The 16326-nt window shown below is 42.8% G+C and overlaps 1 protein-coding gene across 6 annotated transcripts in view; it reads left to right on the top strand.

The window, feature by feature from the left end:
• Positions 1 to 16326, top strand: part of GLIS3 (GLIS family zinc finger 3) — a 492256-nt gene that overhangs the window by 384759 nt on the left and 91171 nt on the right. For all 6 annotated transcript variants that reach the window (XM_032308765.1, XM_032308769.1, XM_032308764.1 and 3 more), the window contains 2 exons: positions 10669 to 10830; positions 15132 to 15242. In XM_032308765.1, the coding sequence (XP_032164656.1) occupies positions 10669 to 10830; positions 15132 to 15242 (273 nt within the window). The remainder of the gene's footprint in view (positions 1 to 10668; positions 10831 to 15131; positions 15243 to 16326) is intronic.

Here is a 16326-nt window from a genome sequence, read left to right as displayed (position 1 = left end):
GGCAAAAAGGGACAGTGGCTTTCTCAACGACCAAGAAGGAAGAAGGCTCCAAGTTGGGCTAGGTAGTTGGCCATCAGAAGAACAAAGAAAGTGGAGAGCAAGCAGAGGAAAGAGAGGGTCCTCTGAGCACCTGCTGTGTACCGTTCAGGTGTGCGCTGGGAAGTCCGTGTGGGAAAGCTCAGCTGGGAAAGGCAGAAGACTGGGGGTGATGCGTTTTGGAAGCAACCAAGTGAGTAGCTTTGATGAGGCAGTGTGAGCTGTCACAGAAGATCGTCAGTCCTTCAACCGTGGGGCGGCCACGTGCAACCTGCGGAGCTCACGCCTCTGTAAGGTCTGCGGGCCTAATGCAAGGTTTGAGTTCCATGATTTTTGTATCTGCTTCTTTTTTTGAGCAGCCAGACACAGATGACTTTTAGCAAGAACAGAATTTATATTTAAGCAGCGCATAATGAAAATCGACGGCTTTTTGTTGAGAAAAGCACAGTGTCAGGAAAATATCACTCTCTTTCCCCCTGTCACAGTGGTGGAAATTTTACATTTGAAAGTGAAAAGGCTTAAGATATAATTTTTTAATCCCATCTTTCCTGCCCACTTGCATCTCTTCCAAAGCTTGTCAGGGCCAGATCTAGAATAGTAAGAGCCATTAAAAATTTGGCATCTTGCACTCTGTTTTTTGGAATAAACTCAGTGTGGGCCAATTTATGGTAAATTATTCTCTTCGTGTGTGAATTTCCTTTTCTCTCTTGGCAAATTCATGCTTGCCTCTACACCCCTGCACACGGATCTTAAACACACACATTTATTACAGAATCTGTGTGGGCTCTGTGTGTAAGTGTTAAAGTGTGTGCCCATGGCTGTACCCACAAGTGCATATGCACATATTTGCACCTATGTGCTTATATGATAGCAAATTGACTTAAACAGTTTGTCTTGGAGGTTTGTGTTGCTGTATGTATGTTAGCATACATTCTGTTGCAACCCGCAAACAGTTTCTCAGTCAAAAGATGACAGAATTCAGCAATCATTTTGGGAAACACCATAGTAAATAAATATATTGCTTAGCTCTGTTAAACCAAGCATGCCAATTCTTAATAAAACTGAAGGCAAGTGGTGGCATTTCTCATCTTTGCAGTCAGAGGCAGTTACTGGGTAGCAGTCCACTGCCAAAGGGAAAGGCAGAGCCAAGGCCTTGCTACGGCCCCCATACTCTGAGCACAGAAAGTTCTGGAACGAGGTATGGCTTTAGTGTGGGATCATATGGGATGCTCATGTCTGCTCCCATCCAAAGAGTCTGGGTATAGGATGTGGGCAGAGGCGTGGCATCGTAAGAATTGCTTGATCTGCTCTTTGGGGATATTTGACTCAGGGCAATGAAGGGCAGGGTCCCAACGAGCTTTTTTCTTTGCATGAGAAGCTCTGATGAGAGGCTCTTTCCTGGCATGCTGGAGAGAATATTAGCTCAGCTTTTAAAGGGCAATTTAAAACAGTTTCTTTTCCTTTATGTATGAAGAAGGCACACATTTATTTGCCTTGAATTATTGCTAATAACGTGTTCCAAATGGGTCTGTGTATGTTTAGCTCAAGTTTAGAAGAGGGTATGTTAGGAAAACTGCTCGCTCCCTTCACCAGGGTTGGCCCATCTTTCTCAGAACATCAATAAAGAGGTCAATGTATCACATCCACCAAAAAAAACAAAACAAAACAAACAAACAAAAAAGACCCCACAACCATAAGTTGGTATTACTATTGTTTTCCCACATAGTTAGATGTTAAAATAATTAAATATATCTCTTACAGTAGTTCTATAGAACACTCAAATCCGGCAAAGCCCATAAATACGTTTTTATAGCTTTTGCCATGTTGACCATTTGATGTCATCACGAGTGCTAACACGCCCGACCTAATTAAAAGGCCTTAATGAGTTTACTCCACAAGGAAGTCTAGGAAATCAATATGCTCTTTTACAAAGAGTTCATTCTCTCCGTTTCGCTTAGCATTTATTTAGCAAATAATCTGCAGTCACTTGAGTACATGCCAAGGACTGTACCCAGTGCCGGTAATAAAAAGATTAATAAGACTCAGTCCCTTGTCCTCATAAAGCTCACAGCCTAGTGGGGGAAACAAACAATCCAATTAGTGTACCTCCGCGTGTTAGCAAGGCTGTGGGCGAGGCACGGTGGGCATGTGGGGAGTGACCTATTGTGCCTTGTAAAAGCAGAAAGGGAGGGTCACAGAGGAGGTGACACCAAGTAGAGGGGTCAGGCGTATGTCACCGGGCACACAGAACAGCGCGTGCAGAGGCAGAGGCAAAAAGGAGTTTGCTGCTTCATTAGGGGGCTGCAGCTGAACTGGCCTACGGCCCGCGGTGCGGGGAGGAGCAGGGAGGCCGGAGGGGTGCTCAGCCTCTCCTCTGCCTACAGTCTTCTCTCTGTTTCTGTTTCCCCTGCTTCCTTTGGCTTACTCTGTTGTCTTTTACTTTAGCTATCCCTCTTTGTCTCGAAAGACCTGAACCTGGAAAGATCTTTTAGAAAAACTAGAGTTGTAGGGAATGTCTCTGACCTTTTAAAAAAAGAAGAAAGGGGAAAAATAATGCCTAAAATCCAAAGGCCGATTCCTCCCACTGCTGTCAGCTTTCTCACTTGAGTATATAAAAAACAATTCAGGGGTGGTGAAGCGGGCTGGGTCAGATTCCAGATTTACTGTGCTCCGTGTCTGTCTCCTAGGATGTTCTGTGAATGCAGAGAAAGTAGGATGCGGCCTGATGTTACTTTTGTATGGTCCACAGAGCCTAATCGAATGCTGAATATGTAAGAAACTCTATATTCCCTGGTCCCTTTGTGGATCAGGGACTTGGTCTCTTGGTGTATAGACCAGGACTGAAGGAATTAGAACAGTTGTCTTCTTTAATAGAGAGCAGCAAAACATCTGCAAGTCGCTGTTATGTGTACCCTTTACAGAGAGTTCCTAAGAGTATGTCACTTACGTAGGCACACTCATAACGGAGTTATATATGACATGTCGTGATCAGAAACACAGATACAAAGAAAATTAAGGAATTTTATTTCTTTTAGGTGTATTTATGTGGGACCAATTACAGGCCTTAAATACATTTGCTCTAGTGACGTGTGATCAGACGGCCTCCACTGAGCTCTGAGGGTAAACCACTGGGCCACGCATGCTCGAGTGGTTAAGTATTTGCAGGTTGCATGAAATCGATGTGAATAGTAACAGCAGAATCGGGCAACTTACTTATTGTTATGTTTAAACAACCTTTTTCATTATTTGCCCACTCACAGAATAATTATTTGCTTGAGATTATAGTTTTCTGGCATTGTATTGACACATCATGAATAATATATGATACCTCATATTTGCGGACTAGCTGGAGAGGGCCATAGGATCTGACTTAAATGCCAGTATTTCACTGTGGGGTACGTACTCTCCGGGTGTACATACAGTGCCCACAATGACGTTCCATTTGTCCCCAGCACGTGTCAGTTGTTATAAACCAGACACTTGATAATTTCCATAAAAATTTAATATGGTTCAAATGTTGGCCCAGAAGTAGCATATTTCTCTCTTCATTGTCATGTGGCTTCTCAAAAACACTCTTTTCCGTTTTGTTTCTTGAGTGGTACCCTCATTTACTTTGCCACCTCGTGTGGAGTAAGGACCCTTTTACAGATCAACCACGACTCGTAACGCTCCATGTTGAGAAGCAACGAATGGCCTTAAGCTGGTAAGAAATGCATACGTACTGCCGACGTCGGTAAACTTTGTTTTATACAGATTTCTTAATCAAAAGCAAAAAGCACACCAAGCCAAGAAGTTGCATGTATGAGCTATTTAATAGATTCATCGTGTACACTAGAATAACAGGGAAAAATGTAGTAACTGGGATTTCTTTATTATGGGTTAGGAAAACATTACGGAAAGGGTTTTATATTAATTCTACAAAATTTTTAATGGTTCCAGAAGATCTGGATAAATGAGTACTATCGCCCACTTCAAAACACCAGATGAGTGGTGTGCACGGACAGGCTGACTCATGAGCCCCGAGTGTCTCAGTCTCTTTTCCGCGTGAGCTGTGGCAGCCAGGGCTGGGAAACGCCGGGCTGGGAAACGCCGAGGGCTAGCGTGGGAAACGCAAGAGCAAATCTATTTAGATATTTGCGATCTTTGGAAAATTCGTCCCATTGGCGGGGTGGGGGGGGGAGGGTTGCACGGATTTCTCTGAAGTTAAAAGAATTTTAAAATTTACAGGAGTAACTGTACCAAGACTTGAAATAATATCCCAGCGAGGCCACTATTCCTTTGGGTAGAACCTTTGAAATACTATTATCAGATATTATTACCTTTTAGCAACCCAAAGGAAACACAGAAATCCCTTTTCTGTCAGTCCGTTGTTCAGATAAGAAGGTGGTTAGTCTGCAAACATGAGGAATGTCACAGAGTGGGAGCCCGCGGGAGCCTCTTCATGGCCCTCGCCGTGAAATTCAGCGTCGGAACGAGACACAGAGAGGAACGCTTTCCAACCTAACTCCGTGTCTTGAATTCCTGAACCAGATCCTCTTGAAAAGCCTCAAAACGTTGGAAGTCTTTTCTTTTTCTCCCTTTATGTAACCCTTTCTACAAACCGGTGTGGTAAATACTAAGAACTTGACGCGAGCAGAAGTCCTAGTAAGACGTCACTGGGAACGGAAGCCGCAGGTGGCCCGAGCCGGATGGAACGAGCCGGATGTCCCAGTGTCACAGGAGGAGAAGCAAAATCAGGTGCCCCAGGGGCGTCCGCAGGCTTTCTCTTTTGCATCTTTGTCCTTTTTTTTTTTTTTTTTAACTTTTCTTCTGCTTTTTTTTTCCCCCCAGACAACACTTTCTGTTCTCTTCCCAGCCAGCATTTTAAATTTAGATTTTACTCATCCACACGTTGAAGGATGAAGCTGCCACAGCTCGGTTCATCAAGTGCAATCCCTTTCTTCATTCTTGTATTCTTGCTCGAGTTCTTTTGTTTATTTTCTCTCTTCTTTAAAAACAAAATCCTGTTAAATTGTGTCTTATCAACCTCAGGGTAGTTTAATGATCCCTAGAACTTTATTTCTCAAAGGATAATTTTTGAAGACTCAACATTTTTGGAAGTGTCACCTCGGAGGCCGTTAGGAATGCACTACCTCGGGCCTCCCTCCACACCTATTGAATCAGAATCTGCATTTTAACAAGACGCCCGGGTGACTTGGGGGGACCCGTGCTACCTCAAGCTGGGAGCACTGCCTCAGAAGGAAACGTGGAAAGCTCAGCTGACACCTCGAGGCAGATTTCTCACCTCCTCTGAGGTGTGCGAGGTGGCCCCGGTCCTCAGCTCCTGGCCGTCTCCCTCATTTACACTTCTGGCAGGAAATACCGTGATTCAAGTGGGCCTGAACTCTTGGTCTTATTGTGGAAGTCACCTTGACTGTAGCCACACCTTGGAAATATCTGCCAATCTTTCCACCCGTGTGCGTCTCCCGTTGTCTTTGAGCCATAAGCAGAAGATATCAGCCCCCTATAATTCACCAGTCCATTCCCCAAGCGGCTGGGGAACTGCACCCATGGCCACAATAATGGGATTAATTGGTCTTGACCAATGAAATTGTAAAAGTGTATACCTCCAAGGGTCATAAACACTGAGGCTTAATTGAAATCAAATGTATATTTTTAAAAAAGCCTGTCCAGCATCCTAGACTCCTTTCCGTTTGGGTTTTGTTGACATTAGTGATGGTACAGAAACCTGATCAGGAAAGGTTTGCTGTTACTACTACTTTGAGCACCAAGTGTGCTTTTCGGTACATTAAGTAGCTGATTAGGGGAGGGAAGTAATATTCTACTTGATTATTGGTTACACATATGGAATAAATCCTATTTTAATGGTGTCTAATGAGCCTTTCATTTTCAGAACCTTACACAAAAGCCTCTAATAGAAAGGGAAAGTAATATTTCAAAGGTCATCTTAATACCACTTAATGTCAACAATCTGTAATCAAGCCAGTATATATGCATGGTGATTACAGTCCGGTTGTGATCCTTTAAATATGAAGTAATCTCCTAAATTAGCAAAATGGTGTAAGCTAAGGTTCTCTGGGTTTGAGGCAATTTATACTTTTTAATTAAAGTTTGTTACTTGCAAACAGCCTGGGAGTTAGAGATCATTCTCAGAGTGAGGCCTCGCGTAATGCAGCATTTCTAAACCGCCCCCCTCCCCGAGATTTGAAGTTCTGTCACTTAAAATTTCATGCATTGTTCTTGTGTGTTCTGTAAAGTTGCCGAAATGTACAAATGAAAAGCTAGGGCTCCCCTTCTGTGCTTTTTCTCTGCAGGGGAATGTACTGGGCTCTAGAAACGTGGGGTGTTTTGCTGGTCAGGAGGCCACTGAGGGAGCCTGTGGGCAATGGCTCTTTCAGAACCGTCTCTGCCGGGTGGCCAGTTACAAAGTAAGGAATGTTCCAGACTCTCGAGTGCGAGACTGGCGGAAACATTGTGCCATGCGCTGCGTGAATGGAGATGTCCCTCCCTCAGCCCCGGCCCGCATCGGGAGACGATCCTTTTCGAGCCAGCGCTGCTGCTCGTTCACGTAGCTCTTGCAGCAAACAGAAGTGGGTGAATCCCGCAGGACACTTTACCCATGTCAGGAGAGTTCTCCGGAGGAAATCAACAGTGGCTACAACATGAATGGCTTTCACGGATATAACATGTGAATCTCCCGGTGGGCTAGTCGGCACCCAGAACAGTGTTCCACTCTGTTCTTCTGGGAGGGACCAGGGGTTTGTATACCCGACAGATGCCCAGGGTCCTGGGATGCTGCTGGCTCCCGCAGTGCCTCTTTGAGAAGCCCTGCTCCCGCCGCATCAGTATGGACGCTGGCCCACCATACACCTGACCTTGGGTCCGTCTCCGCCTGAGGAAAGCTTGAGTGTCATTCTTTGTGCTGCTCCCAGTGCCTAACACACATAGTGGCCACGCTCGGGGCTTACCGCATACCTGCTGGGGACCAAAAGCACCCATGTTGTTTACGTGAAATTACTAGCCTACATCGGACCATCCACCATCACCCTCCACCATCACCCCCTCCCACATTACTGTCCTGTATTTGTCTTTCTTTGCCATTCTGTGTTTCCTCCCTCCGCTGTCCCCTTACAGTCCGAGAGTTTGTTTTTCTCTTGTCTCTTTCCATATGACCTGTGTTTGAACCACAGGCAACCTGGGCCTGGTGGTCTACTTCTATTGGTCCTTGGTGTGTGGGTCTACAGCCAGTCGGGGAAGGAGACCACCTGAGAAGAGCCTGTTGGTCTAGTATTGTTTAAGGCCAGGTTGGTGACTGTGGCACAGAGAGTCAGGTGACAGTTTGGACTTTAGATCTCAGGATGGACCTTACACGGTAGGAACCTCATGAGAAAGCCTTTGGCTAAACCCAAGGAAATGCTCTTTCTGTGGTTCTTGTTTTCCTAGGTTTTAGATGTTCATTTGCAAGGTGGAACTCACTCATTAAAGATCTGGAAAACATGAAAAAAACATTAATACAGAAAAAAGCATCCATTTGCCCAGACGCCCAAAGCAGCCGGTTTGGGGGTATTTTGTAACAGTCTTTTATACTTCTATCTCAATGTTCGTTTATTTTTAATGCATTTGCATTTAACTGAATTTATAAATCTAGGGGTAAAATTGCCCTGAGGGAAAGGAAATTCTTGTGTTGAATTACAGGGTTCTTCTCGTAATGAATGATAATGATTCATTACACAATTGTTTGCTTTCAAGTTTCATCCAGACACCATTAGAAAAATGAATAGCACCTCCTTCCTCTTCTCACAGAATTGTCAGCAGAATTGTCAGTGTGGCGAGTTCAGTCAGGTGTGGTGCTCTCCAGACCGCCCAGAGGTGTTGGGTGCAAGACCCCCCAGGCAGCCCTGTGTCAGTTCCTCAGTGGCTGACTTTGCTGGTTTGGGATTCTTGGTTTCAGGTGAATTTCTCCAACAAGAGTGACTGGGTGGTATATATTATGAGCCCCTGAGTCCAAGAAATTGCCTTTCTCTTGCTTTTATTTGTACAACCCAGTGGGGTCAAACCCCTTCACTCTTAGTCTCTGCCCCTGACAACTGGGCAGGTGCGAGCCCTACAGACCCTGTCACCTTCCAGCCTTCTCCGCTGCAGAGGAGACCTGTGACATCCACTGGATTTTTGTGATTTTTACAGATAATCTTTTGGTTGTCTTTTTCAGTCTGGGAGCTCATGTTTTCCTCCCATCTTTGCTCTTGAAAAACAGTCAGGATGTTCTGAGATGTAATTCACTTTCCACTCATTTCGATGTGTTGCAGCAAGCCTTTTGGTCTTTGATCACTGTTTCTGCTAATAGTAATGAAAGCAATTAATTGACTTGAACTGTACATTTTACTGGACACTTATGTAGACGCTGAACAGGAGAGTCTTCCTTCCAATTTATGTCTGATCAAGTGGATGGGTTCAATTTGTTCGAGGATGTGCGTGTCCCTCTAGTCCTTCTGTGGCAGATCTGGGGGTCTTGGTTGTGTGGCACTCACAGAAACCTCATAAGTGGGTCTCCTCTCCCGTGTTGGTACCTACACAATGCAGCCTTCTCTCTGACCAGCACCTGGGATGACTTGTACAAGAGAAGAGAGGCTGGGACCTCCTCAGGTCTGGGTCTGTACCCTAGAGTTGGCCCCAGCCCGACATCCGTCCTACCAAAGAGCCTTGCTAGGAGCCAGACTACGGGCTTAAGGGGGCTGAAACCACAAGCTCATTTCAGACCTAAGTGTGATCCACCAGGAGACTCTAAGTCAAATCAGCCGAGCTCCGGCAGTTCGCTCCCAGGAGTCCTTCCCAAGAACCTTAAAACCAGGGGTTTGGTCGGCAGAGGCTTCTTAGTCATGAATTGGGGGTTGACAGTGAGCCCCTTTCTTCTCAGATTTGAGACCCCCTCAAAAACCTGCAGAAACAAGCCACTTAACTCCTCTCTCCCTTGAGCAGTATATCATTATATGCCTTTCACTGGGTTGAAAAAGTAGTGGCTTTGTCAGCAATCATCTTCTGTTCAGGCTAAATTTATTTTTATGTGAAACAGAAATCAGGAAAACACCAAAATTATTTTAAGCAAAATATCAAAATTGAAATAAACCAACATATGTCTGCAAAACATGTATAACTCTCAATCAAAAATAAGTGCAACTTTCATAAATTTCTTAAAATACTCCAGCATGTGAAATCTGGATGACTTAAATAGATGGCGTTATGACACGGTTGGTTATTCTTTCTCCTTGGTCCATCCGTTCCCTAAACCTGGCCAGCTCTGGACCGTCCCTTCACCAACGATGCACTCTGTCCTCTGCCATCTGTCGTAGTAAGTGAGAGAACCGAGGGATGTTATCAAATGTCTTGTAGTAAGGGTGAATAACATTGCTGATTTTGAATGGAAACCATCTTGAATTTACCTTCTTTCCTTCTATTTTATTCTCCCCTCTGCCCCCCACATTCCTCCCTAAGAAGTGAGGTTTTTTTTTTTTTCTTGTTTTTAACTCCGTTTCCATATTCCCAAATTTCTTTGCAGTGGGAACTCAAATGGGATGAAAACTATCCAAGTGATATCAGTATTCTAGGGCTTACTACCAAAAAGAGAGAGTCCTAGGATAAATGTCCATCTCATATTTTAACTCATGCACAGGCTTTCTGTAACACATTTTCTGTATTAGATTGTCACTTCTAGGATTGGAATCATTGTGAGCCTCTAATATAGTTGCTGGTATTTTACCCACAAGACATATATAAAGAGTCCCATCAATAAATACTATTGACCAACCAATACAGCATTTCTTGAAACCTCCGGTCTCTCATTTTCAATTCCTCTTTTCATGAATGAGGTAACAACATTCCTTAGAAAAACAAAAATAGGTGAAACTATCACTTCATTTGGAAAACATTCTCAGCAGCACATGAATTCTGTTCCAGTTCCTTTTTTTAAAAGCACATTAAAAACTTCTATCTCATTAGGTTTGGCATCAGTGTGTACGCCAACAGAGTCACTCTTTGACAGCTGAAAAACTCCTTGTGGTAGTTCAGGAAGTTTCTGGTTGTGACGACCCCATGGACACGTGCCTTTTGCATCCTGGACCCTTGGTCTTCAGAAGCCCACTTTCCTCTAGTCCATCACTTCGATTTTTTGTTGTTGTTGTTCTTAGTTTATTAGTTGTAAAAAGTTTCTTCCTTCCTGGTTCCTTCCATTTAGTCCAATTTGGAAATGGAAAAGTGAGTTAATTTTTTAATAAATCTTTAAGACACGCATTACTGTATTTTTATTAACTGAGCCAGATGGTTCACAGCAAATTTTCTCTGACACAAGTAATCACAGAAATCAGTTTGGGGCCCAGATCTGGTAGGGAAAGTGGCATGTATATTAGTGGAAAAATGCAGTTCACATCAATACATGGGTATTTTTAGAAGTCACATTTGTTACTATTTGGATCTCATCTTATTTTTTTGTTTTGTCTTTTACATTTTAGACTAAATACATGCTAAGGACATTTTTTTTCCCCCGTCCCCCAGACCCAAACATTCAAGTTCCTTCTCAACAGCTAAAACTTGTTTTCTTTTTCTTTTCTTTCTTTTCTTTTTTTTTTTTTTCCCCCACAGTTTGAAGGTTGCAAGAAGGCCTTTTCCAGGCTTGAGAATCTCAAGATTCACTTGCGGAGCCACACAGGCGAGAAGCCGTATCTCTGCCAGCACCCGGGCTGTCAGAAGGCCTTCAGTAACTCCAGCGACCGTGCCAAGCACCAGAGGACGCATCTGGACACTGTAAGAAGGGCAAGAGCTTTCCAACTTCCAGCCCTAAGTCCCGGGGTGAGGGAGTGCCCATTTGATGGTGGGCTAGTGGAGGGGCTTGCTTTACGGTCTCCAGGTTAGAGAGGCAATGCCAAGGGCAGCAGTGGAAACTTGGGGAATGTCCAGAGGGGCCTATAGTGACAAGTTATTAGAAATCTCCCACCTGCCTGAGACCAAGAGGTTCCTCGGTGACCTCTGTGTACAAAGCAGAGATGGGCCATGGGGCACATAGGAGACTGGAGGACAGAGAACCTCTACCAGGGACTGGGCATGAAAATAAGTATTTAAATACCAGGACATGCATGAATAGATACTTTACGCTAGCTTGAAATAAGAAGTGGTTTGGTTTTTGTTGGTTTTACTACCTGCCACCGCCCAGCCACCCCAGCCCTTACCCTGGTTCTTTTCTTTCTGACATAAGAACTTTGAGGCTGGCACGGTTACTGAGTATGAATCTGGCTTTTTGCTTTAGAAACCACCTGGCATTTTCACCTTCAGGCAATCTGAAAAGAATCCGCGGATCCCTCCCCAGGATTCAGCTTCATTATGCCTCTCGTGCGTTAACAACCGCACAGCCAGACATAACCCGTGTGAGAACGACTGGTTTTCACCGTTGCACCTTAACTCTCTTCGTGCAGTAACATTTTGTTCCTTTCCTGAGACTCTTCTGTTTTCTGTCCTGTTGATCATCCTCCTCTGCATTTCTAGAGTTTTGAGGCCATTTTCCTTCCTCGATGCCCGGTAGGCAGTGTGCACTTTCTCTCCACTTAACAAAGCCATCAGGATAAATGTATTATACACACCACAGATCTCTCACCCCACGTTCTTGCAAATAATGTATTCATGACAGTACTTTTTCAGTGTTAACATTCTGATGTCTATTATTAAACTACACCAGAATTTGAATTTTGAAAAGATACCGTTATTTCTACACACCTTCTCATACATATTTAAGATTCTTCTGATGTTATAGTTGACATATTTATTAAATTTTATATTAGTCTCTATTAGTCATATTGATAGAAGTCATTTTAGCTATATGTCACATAACCTTTTTAAACAGAATTATCTCCTAATATCCATAAATGTGATGGTTTGCCTAGTAAATAGCTAGAATATAATTAGAGCACTATGGGCAGAGGAGAGCCCCTTTCTGCTCTAGCTGAAATAAATTCAGTGATTTTAGGACCAACAGAATAGAATATGAAATGAATAAATTTGGTGAATAGCAGGATTTTTTAAAAGGTAGAAATAGGAAAGAGAATAAATTATGTTAAAATGCCCTATGTTGTATGTCTAAAACTGTCTTGGTAGAATCTAATAAATTTTCCAATTTGTCATTAAACTTTATCATGGAAGAATGAACATTCACGAGACAAGATTGTCTTGAGAAATTGCCTCTACTCTAGCTAGTTATCTGTAGTTTGAAAGAACTATTGTGAGCCGAAGTGTTATGGCTCCACAGTACCCTTCTTCACTCGGAGCTAATTTTAGCTAATCAGACTACAAGCATTTTCTGAAATCGTTTTGGATTTTTTTTTTTAATCACTTTTTAAAACTTTTGAGGAAAGCTACCACAGATAATAATTTCATGATTTGGTCCAATGCAGTAGCTTTTAAAACCCAGCTACTTTTAATTTTTTTTTAAACACTGCTCTATTAAATCTTTTAAAACCATTGTCCTTCCTTTAAGGTGCAGACCTGCCCTCCTGTTTAAACTTTTATTGCATTAGATGAATTGGTAAACTCTTTTAAAATCACGTAAAAATTAAACATTTGTCTTAAAAAGCAAACTGTAGCTGCTTGAAGAATGTGTTACTTAAATCCAGGCCCCCATTTCCTTTCATTAAGCACTCCGTATGCTAATGCTGTCAGAATTTTGGATGAAGCATCTTCCTTCAACTCAATGGATTCTTTACTTATTGGAAAACTATTTGCTCCGCAAGGATTACGGAGTTCATAATTCTAACCCTGAAAAGTGTTATTGACTTATTTCTCTATCAGCATCTTAAAATCGAAACAGGGGGAATGACTTTACAGTACATGTGGAAACTATAGTTTGATAAAGGGTAGCAGGCCACTTAAAGCTTCGGTAACCTGAGGTAGAATGACCAGTATACCAGTAGCACTTGGACCAGCACCAGACATTGCTCACTTGGCACATGAATCCCAGGGGGCCGGCAGCAGGGGAGAGAGGGAAGCCACCTGGGAGGAATGGTGAGTATTCACACCATCTCCAAGAACATCTCAAAATCAAGTACAAAAATCGCATTACCCATTTCTTGTCTTTTCAACCCAAATAGTAGCAACTGTGGTAATAATAGTGATATTGATTTATACAACATGTTAATATTCCTAAAGTTTTTTTACATGCCACATCTCCTAGAGGGCTTGAAATGTGAGTTTATGTGGTCACAGCATGACTGCCGACACAGATATCATCGAGTTCTCCCCTAAAGCCAGGGCAGGGTCGGGAAGGCCAGTGTGAGAATATCGTGCGAACTCGGGAAAGAAAACTGTTGTTTACCCAATGGAAACTGACGGGCAAGGGGCTTCCACCCATATTGGCTGACTGTTTGGAAAACCAGAGATATGGAGAGCCCCGTTCATCCACTGTTTATGGTCAGACTTCTCATACGTAACACAGTGCCCAGCACCCCACAAAACCACGAGACCTTTTGGGTGATTGAGTCTATCATTCAGTCAGGGAACAGATACATCGCACTTAGAATTCATATTGGGTGTGTCAAAATAAATCATATATTCATGACTTCACCTTGTGGTTGGAATCAAAAATGGCAAAAATAAAAACGAATCATAAAGATGGCTTTCAGCAGGGCAAATAATGTAACCCATGTCTGTGTTGGCGCACAAAATGACAAGCATGCACGAGAGAACAGGAACAAAACATACAGAGAAAAATATCTGAATTTTTTTTCCTGGTTTTTTATTTTGATTTGATGGTCTGTTTTGGTCTGTTTTGTTAATGACATAGCAGGTTCCTCAAGCGAGAATCCTCTTTTAGAGACAGGCTTCCTTTTTGCCTCCTTACATTTAAAATCATGTTGGCGGGGCACCTGGGGGCCTCAGTGGGTTAAGCCTCTGCCTTCAGCTCAGGTCATGATCTCAGGGTCCTGGGATCAAGTCCCGCATGGGGCTCTCTGCTCAGCAGGGAGCCTGCTTCCCCCTCTCTCTCTGCCTGCCTCTCTGCCTACTTGTGATCTCTCTCTGTCAAATAAATAAATAAAATCTTAAAAAAAAAATACAATACAATACAATAAAATCATGTCGGCACAACTCTAGGTAGTCTCACCTACAGGAGTCCAGGGTAGATGAGGGACTGTAAGTTGTGACGTATGAACACAGTTTATCTTGTGATTTTTTTTTAGTGTAGTTCTTAGATTAGACAGAAAGATTTGTTTTATTTCATAGCTTAAAAGCCATACTCTCCAACCCTGGGAGCATTTTGTTATTACCATAGGTATAGCTGCTACATTTTGAATCGATGTGCAATGCTCCTATCCATTCATTCCTAATGATTACAGACCAATCACCAGGGACCCATAAATTAATAAGATTCTAGACTCAGCCTTAGGTGCCACACCTCACATCTCTGAGGAGCATGGGGGACTTGAAGGAGCTAAACCTAGTGTTTTCAATGCATGCAGCCAAGGGCTCAGGCATATAACCCAGGCTGAGTACCAGGACTCCTCTAATCCTGTAATCCCTATAATAATATTAATGTTCCTCTGGCTGAGTTGTCATGTGTCTGTTGTTTGAAAGACCTATTGTCCCTCACTCACCTTCCACTAATATTCCCTTTTAATTCTCTCCTTCTTTCTTTCTGAATCAGGTTTCCTCTGAAACATTCCCAGTCTTTTCTGGACTTTCCTGCAGCTTCCTTATACCTCAACTCTTAAAGAATGTGTGTTTCCTAGTTTCTGACAGTACCAAAGATTGTTTTCAGGGGAACATAACTGTAAGTATGACTAGAGATGCTTACTAATAATTTCCACATCCAAAAATGCCGCAAGAGGTTTTGTGGGAAGAGTGAACCTCTAAAGATGTCTCCTGGTTTCTTGAAAGTTTGCCCTCCTCTTGGCCTTCGTGCAAACTTACTGGGCTTTCGAATTAAAAGGCACAAATGTTACCCAGCATTTCACCTCAGTCACTTGGTAACAGTTCATTCTCTGAAGTCAGTAGTCTGAGTCAATCTTCCCCAGTTACCTTTATGATTTAACTACAGTTCGTTTCTTTTTTTCTTTCTTATTTAGAAACCTTATGCCTGTCAAATTCCAGGATGCACCAAACGCTATACAGACCCAAGTTCCCTACGAAAGCATGTGAAGGCACATTCTTCCAAAGATCAACAAGCAAGGAAAAAGGTAATTTTGAAAGAGCGTTTACCCAGCCAGGAAAGGCACATTTAAATTACTTTTGCAATAGTGGGACCACGTGATGGGCAATAGAATTCTTAGACTTCTCCAGTTGTTACATGCATTAGACGCTTTGGGGAGAGGGACAGCTTCATGAAGTAATAGCAATGTGGTGGTTTGCACAGCTGATATAACCAGATGTGAATTTCTGGGGAGGACTCGTATAATAAGAATCAGAGAAAATTAGCGAAAGTCCCCTAAACTAGAGAATGACAAAAGGCTTTTATGGAAATTACGTCCACATAGCTAAAGAAAATTGAATTGGGAAAAACAGCACAACAAAAACCCTTTCTGGAGATAAGTGCTTTTTCATAAAATATCAATTGGCTGAAGCCATTTTAGCTCTGAGAGGGAAGGTAGGTGTATCTCGAGGATAAGTAGAGAGCATCCCTGCTTTAAACTTAGGAAAAAACACGTTTCTTAATACGTACTGTGTACGGAAATTTGAGAAAGGAATTGAACCTAAAATTACTTTGACATTACTGAGGAATTAATGCATCTTTCAGAGTACACAGAAAGCATAGCATCTTGGATTTGGAAGAAATATTAAAGATCAACCAGCCAACCCACCTGATGCTCTCTCTCTCGACCTCGTAAAATCTCTAGCATTCGGTTGGTCATGTCGTGCTCCCGCACCTTGAGATCTGGGGAGCTTACTACCTTTCATCGCATTTCCAAATAACTGAGTTTGTAGGTTTTGGGGCCAGCAAGTACCTTCTGACCATGGGAGAAAAACACAGACACACTGAGCTGACCTTAGCTTTTTGAGTGTTTCCTTTGCGTCAAGATGGTACTGATTCATGGAAGGGCACTTCGTGGCAAGTGTAAGGGAGATTTAAGATTTAACTCATGTCAAGTGATTTAAACCCATGATGTGATCAAACCCTGTGGCTGTGGTTTCAGGTCATCGGTGCTTCTACTGAACGAGAAATGTGCATTCTTTCATGGTTTATGGGGATTTAACACTTTTATGTTGGGAAATGCTGTGTAGTCTTTTTTTTTTTTTTTTTTTTACCTTGAGCTTTTTCTTCCT

Source organism: Mustela erminea, chromosome 12, assembly GCF_009829155.1.
Source record: "Mustela erminea isolate mMusErm1 chromosome 12, mMusErm1.Pri, whole genome shotgun sequence".
Taxonomy (NCBI): domain Eukaryota; kingdom Metazoa; phylum Chordata; class Mammalia; order Carnivora; family Mustelidae; genus Mustela; species Mustela erminea.
The sequence above is the reverse complement of the archived record's forward strand: the minus strand, read 5'-3'. Positions and strand labels throughout refer to the sequence as shown.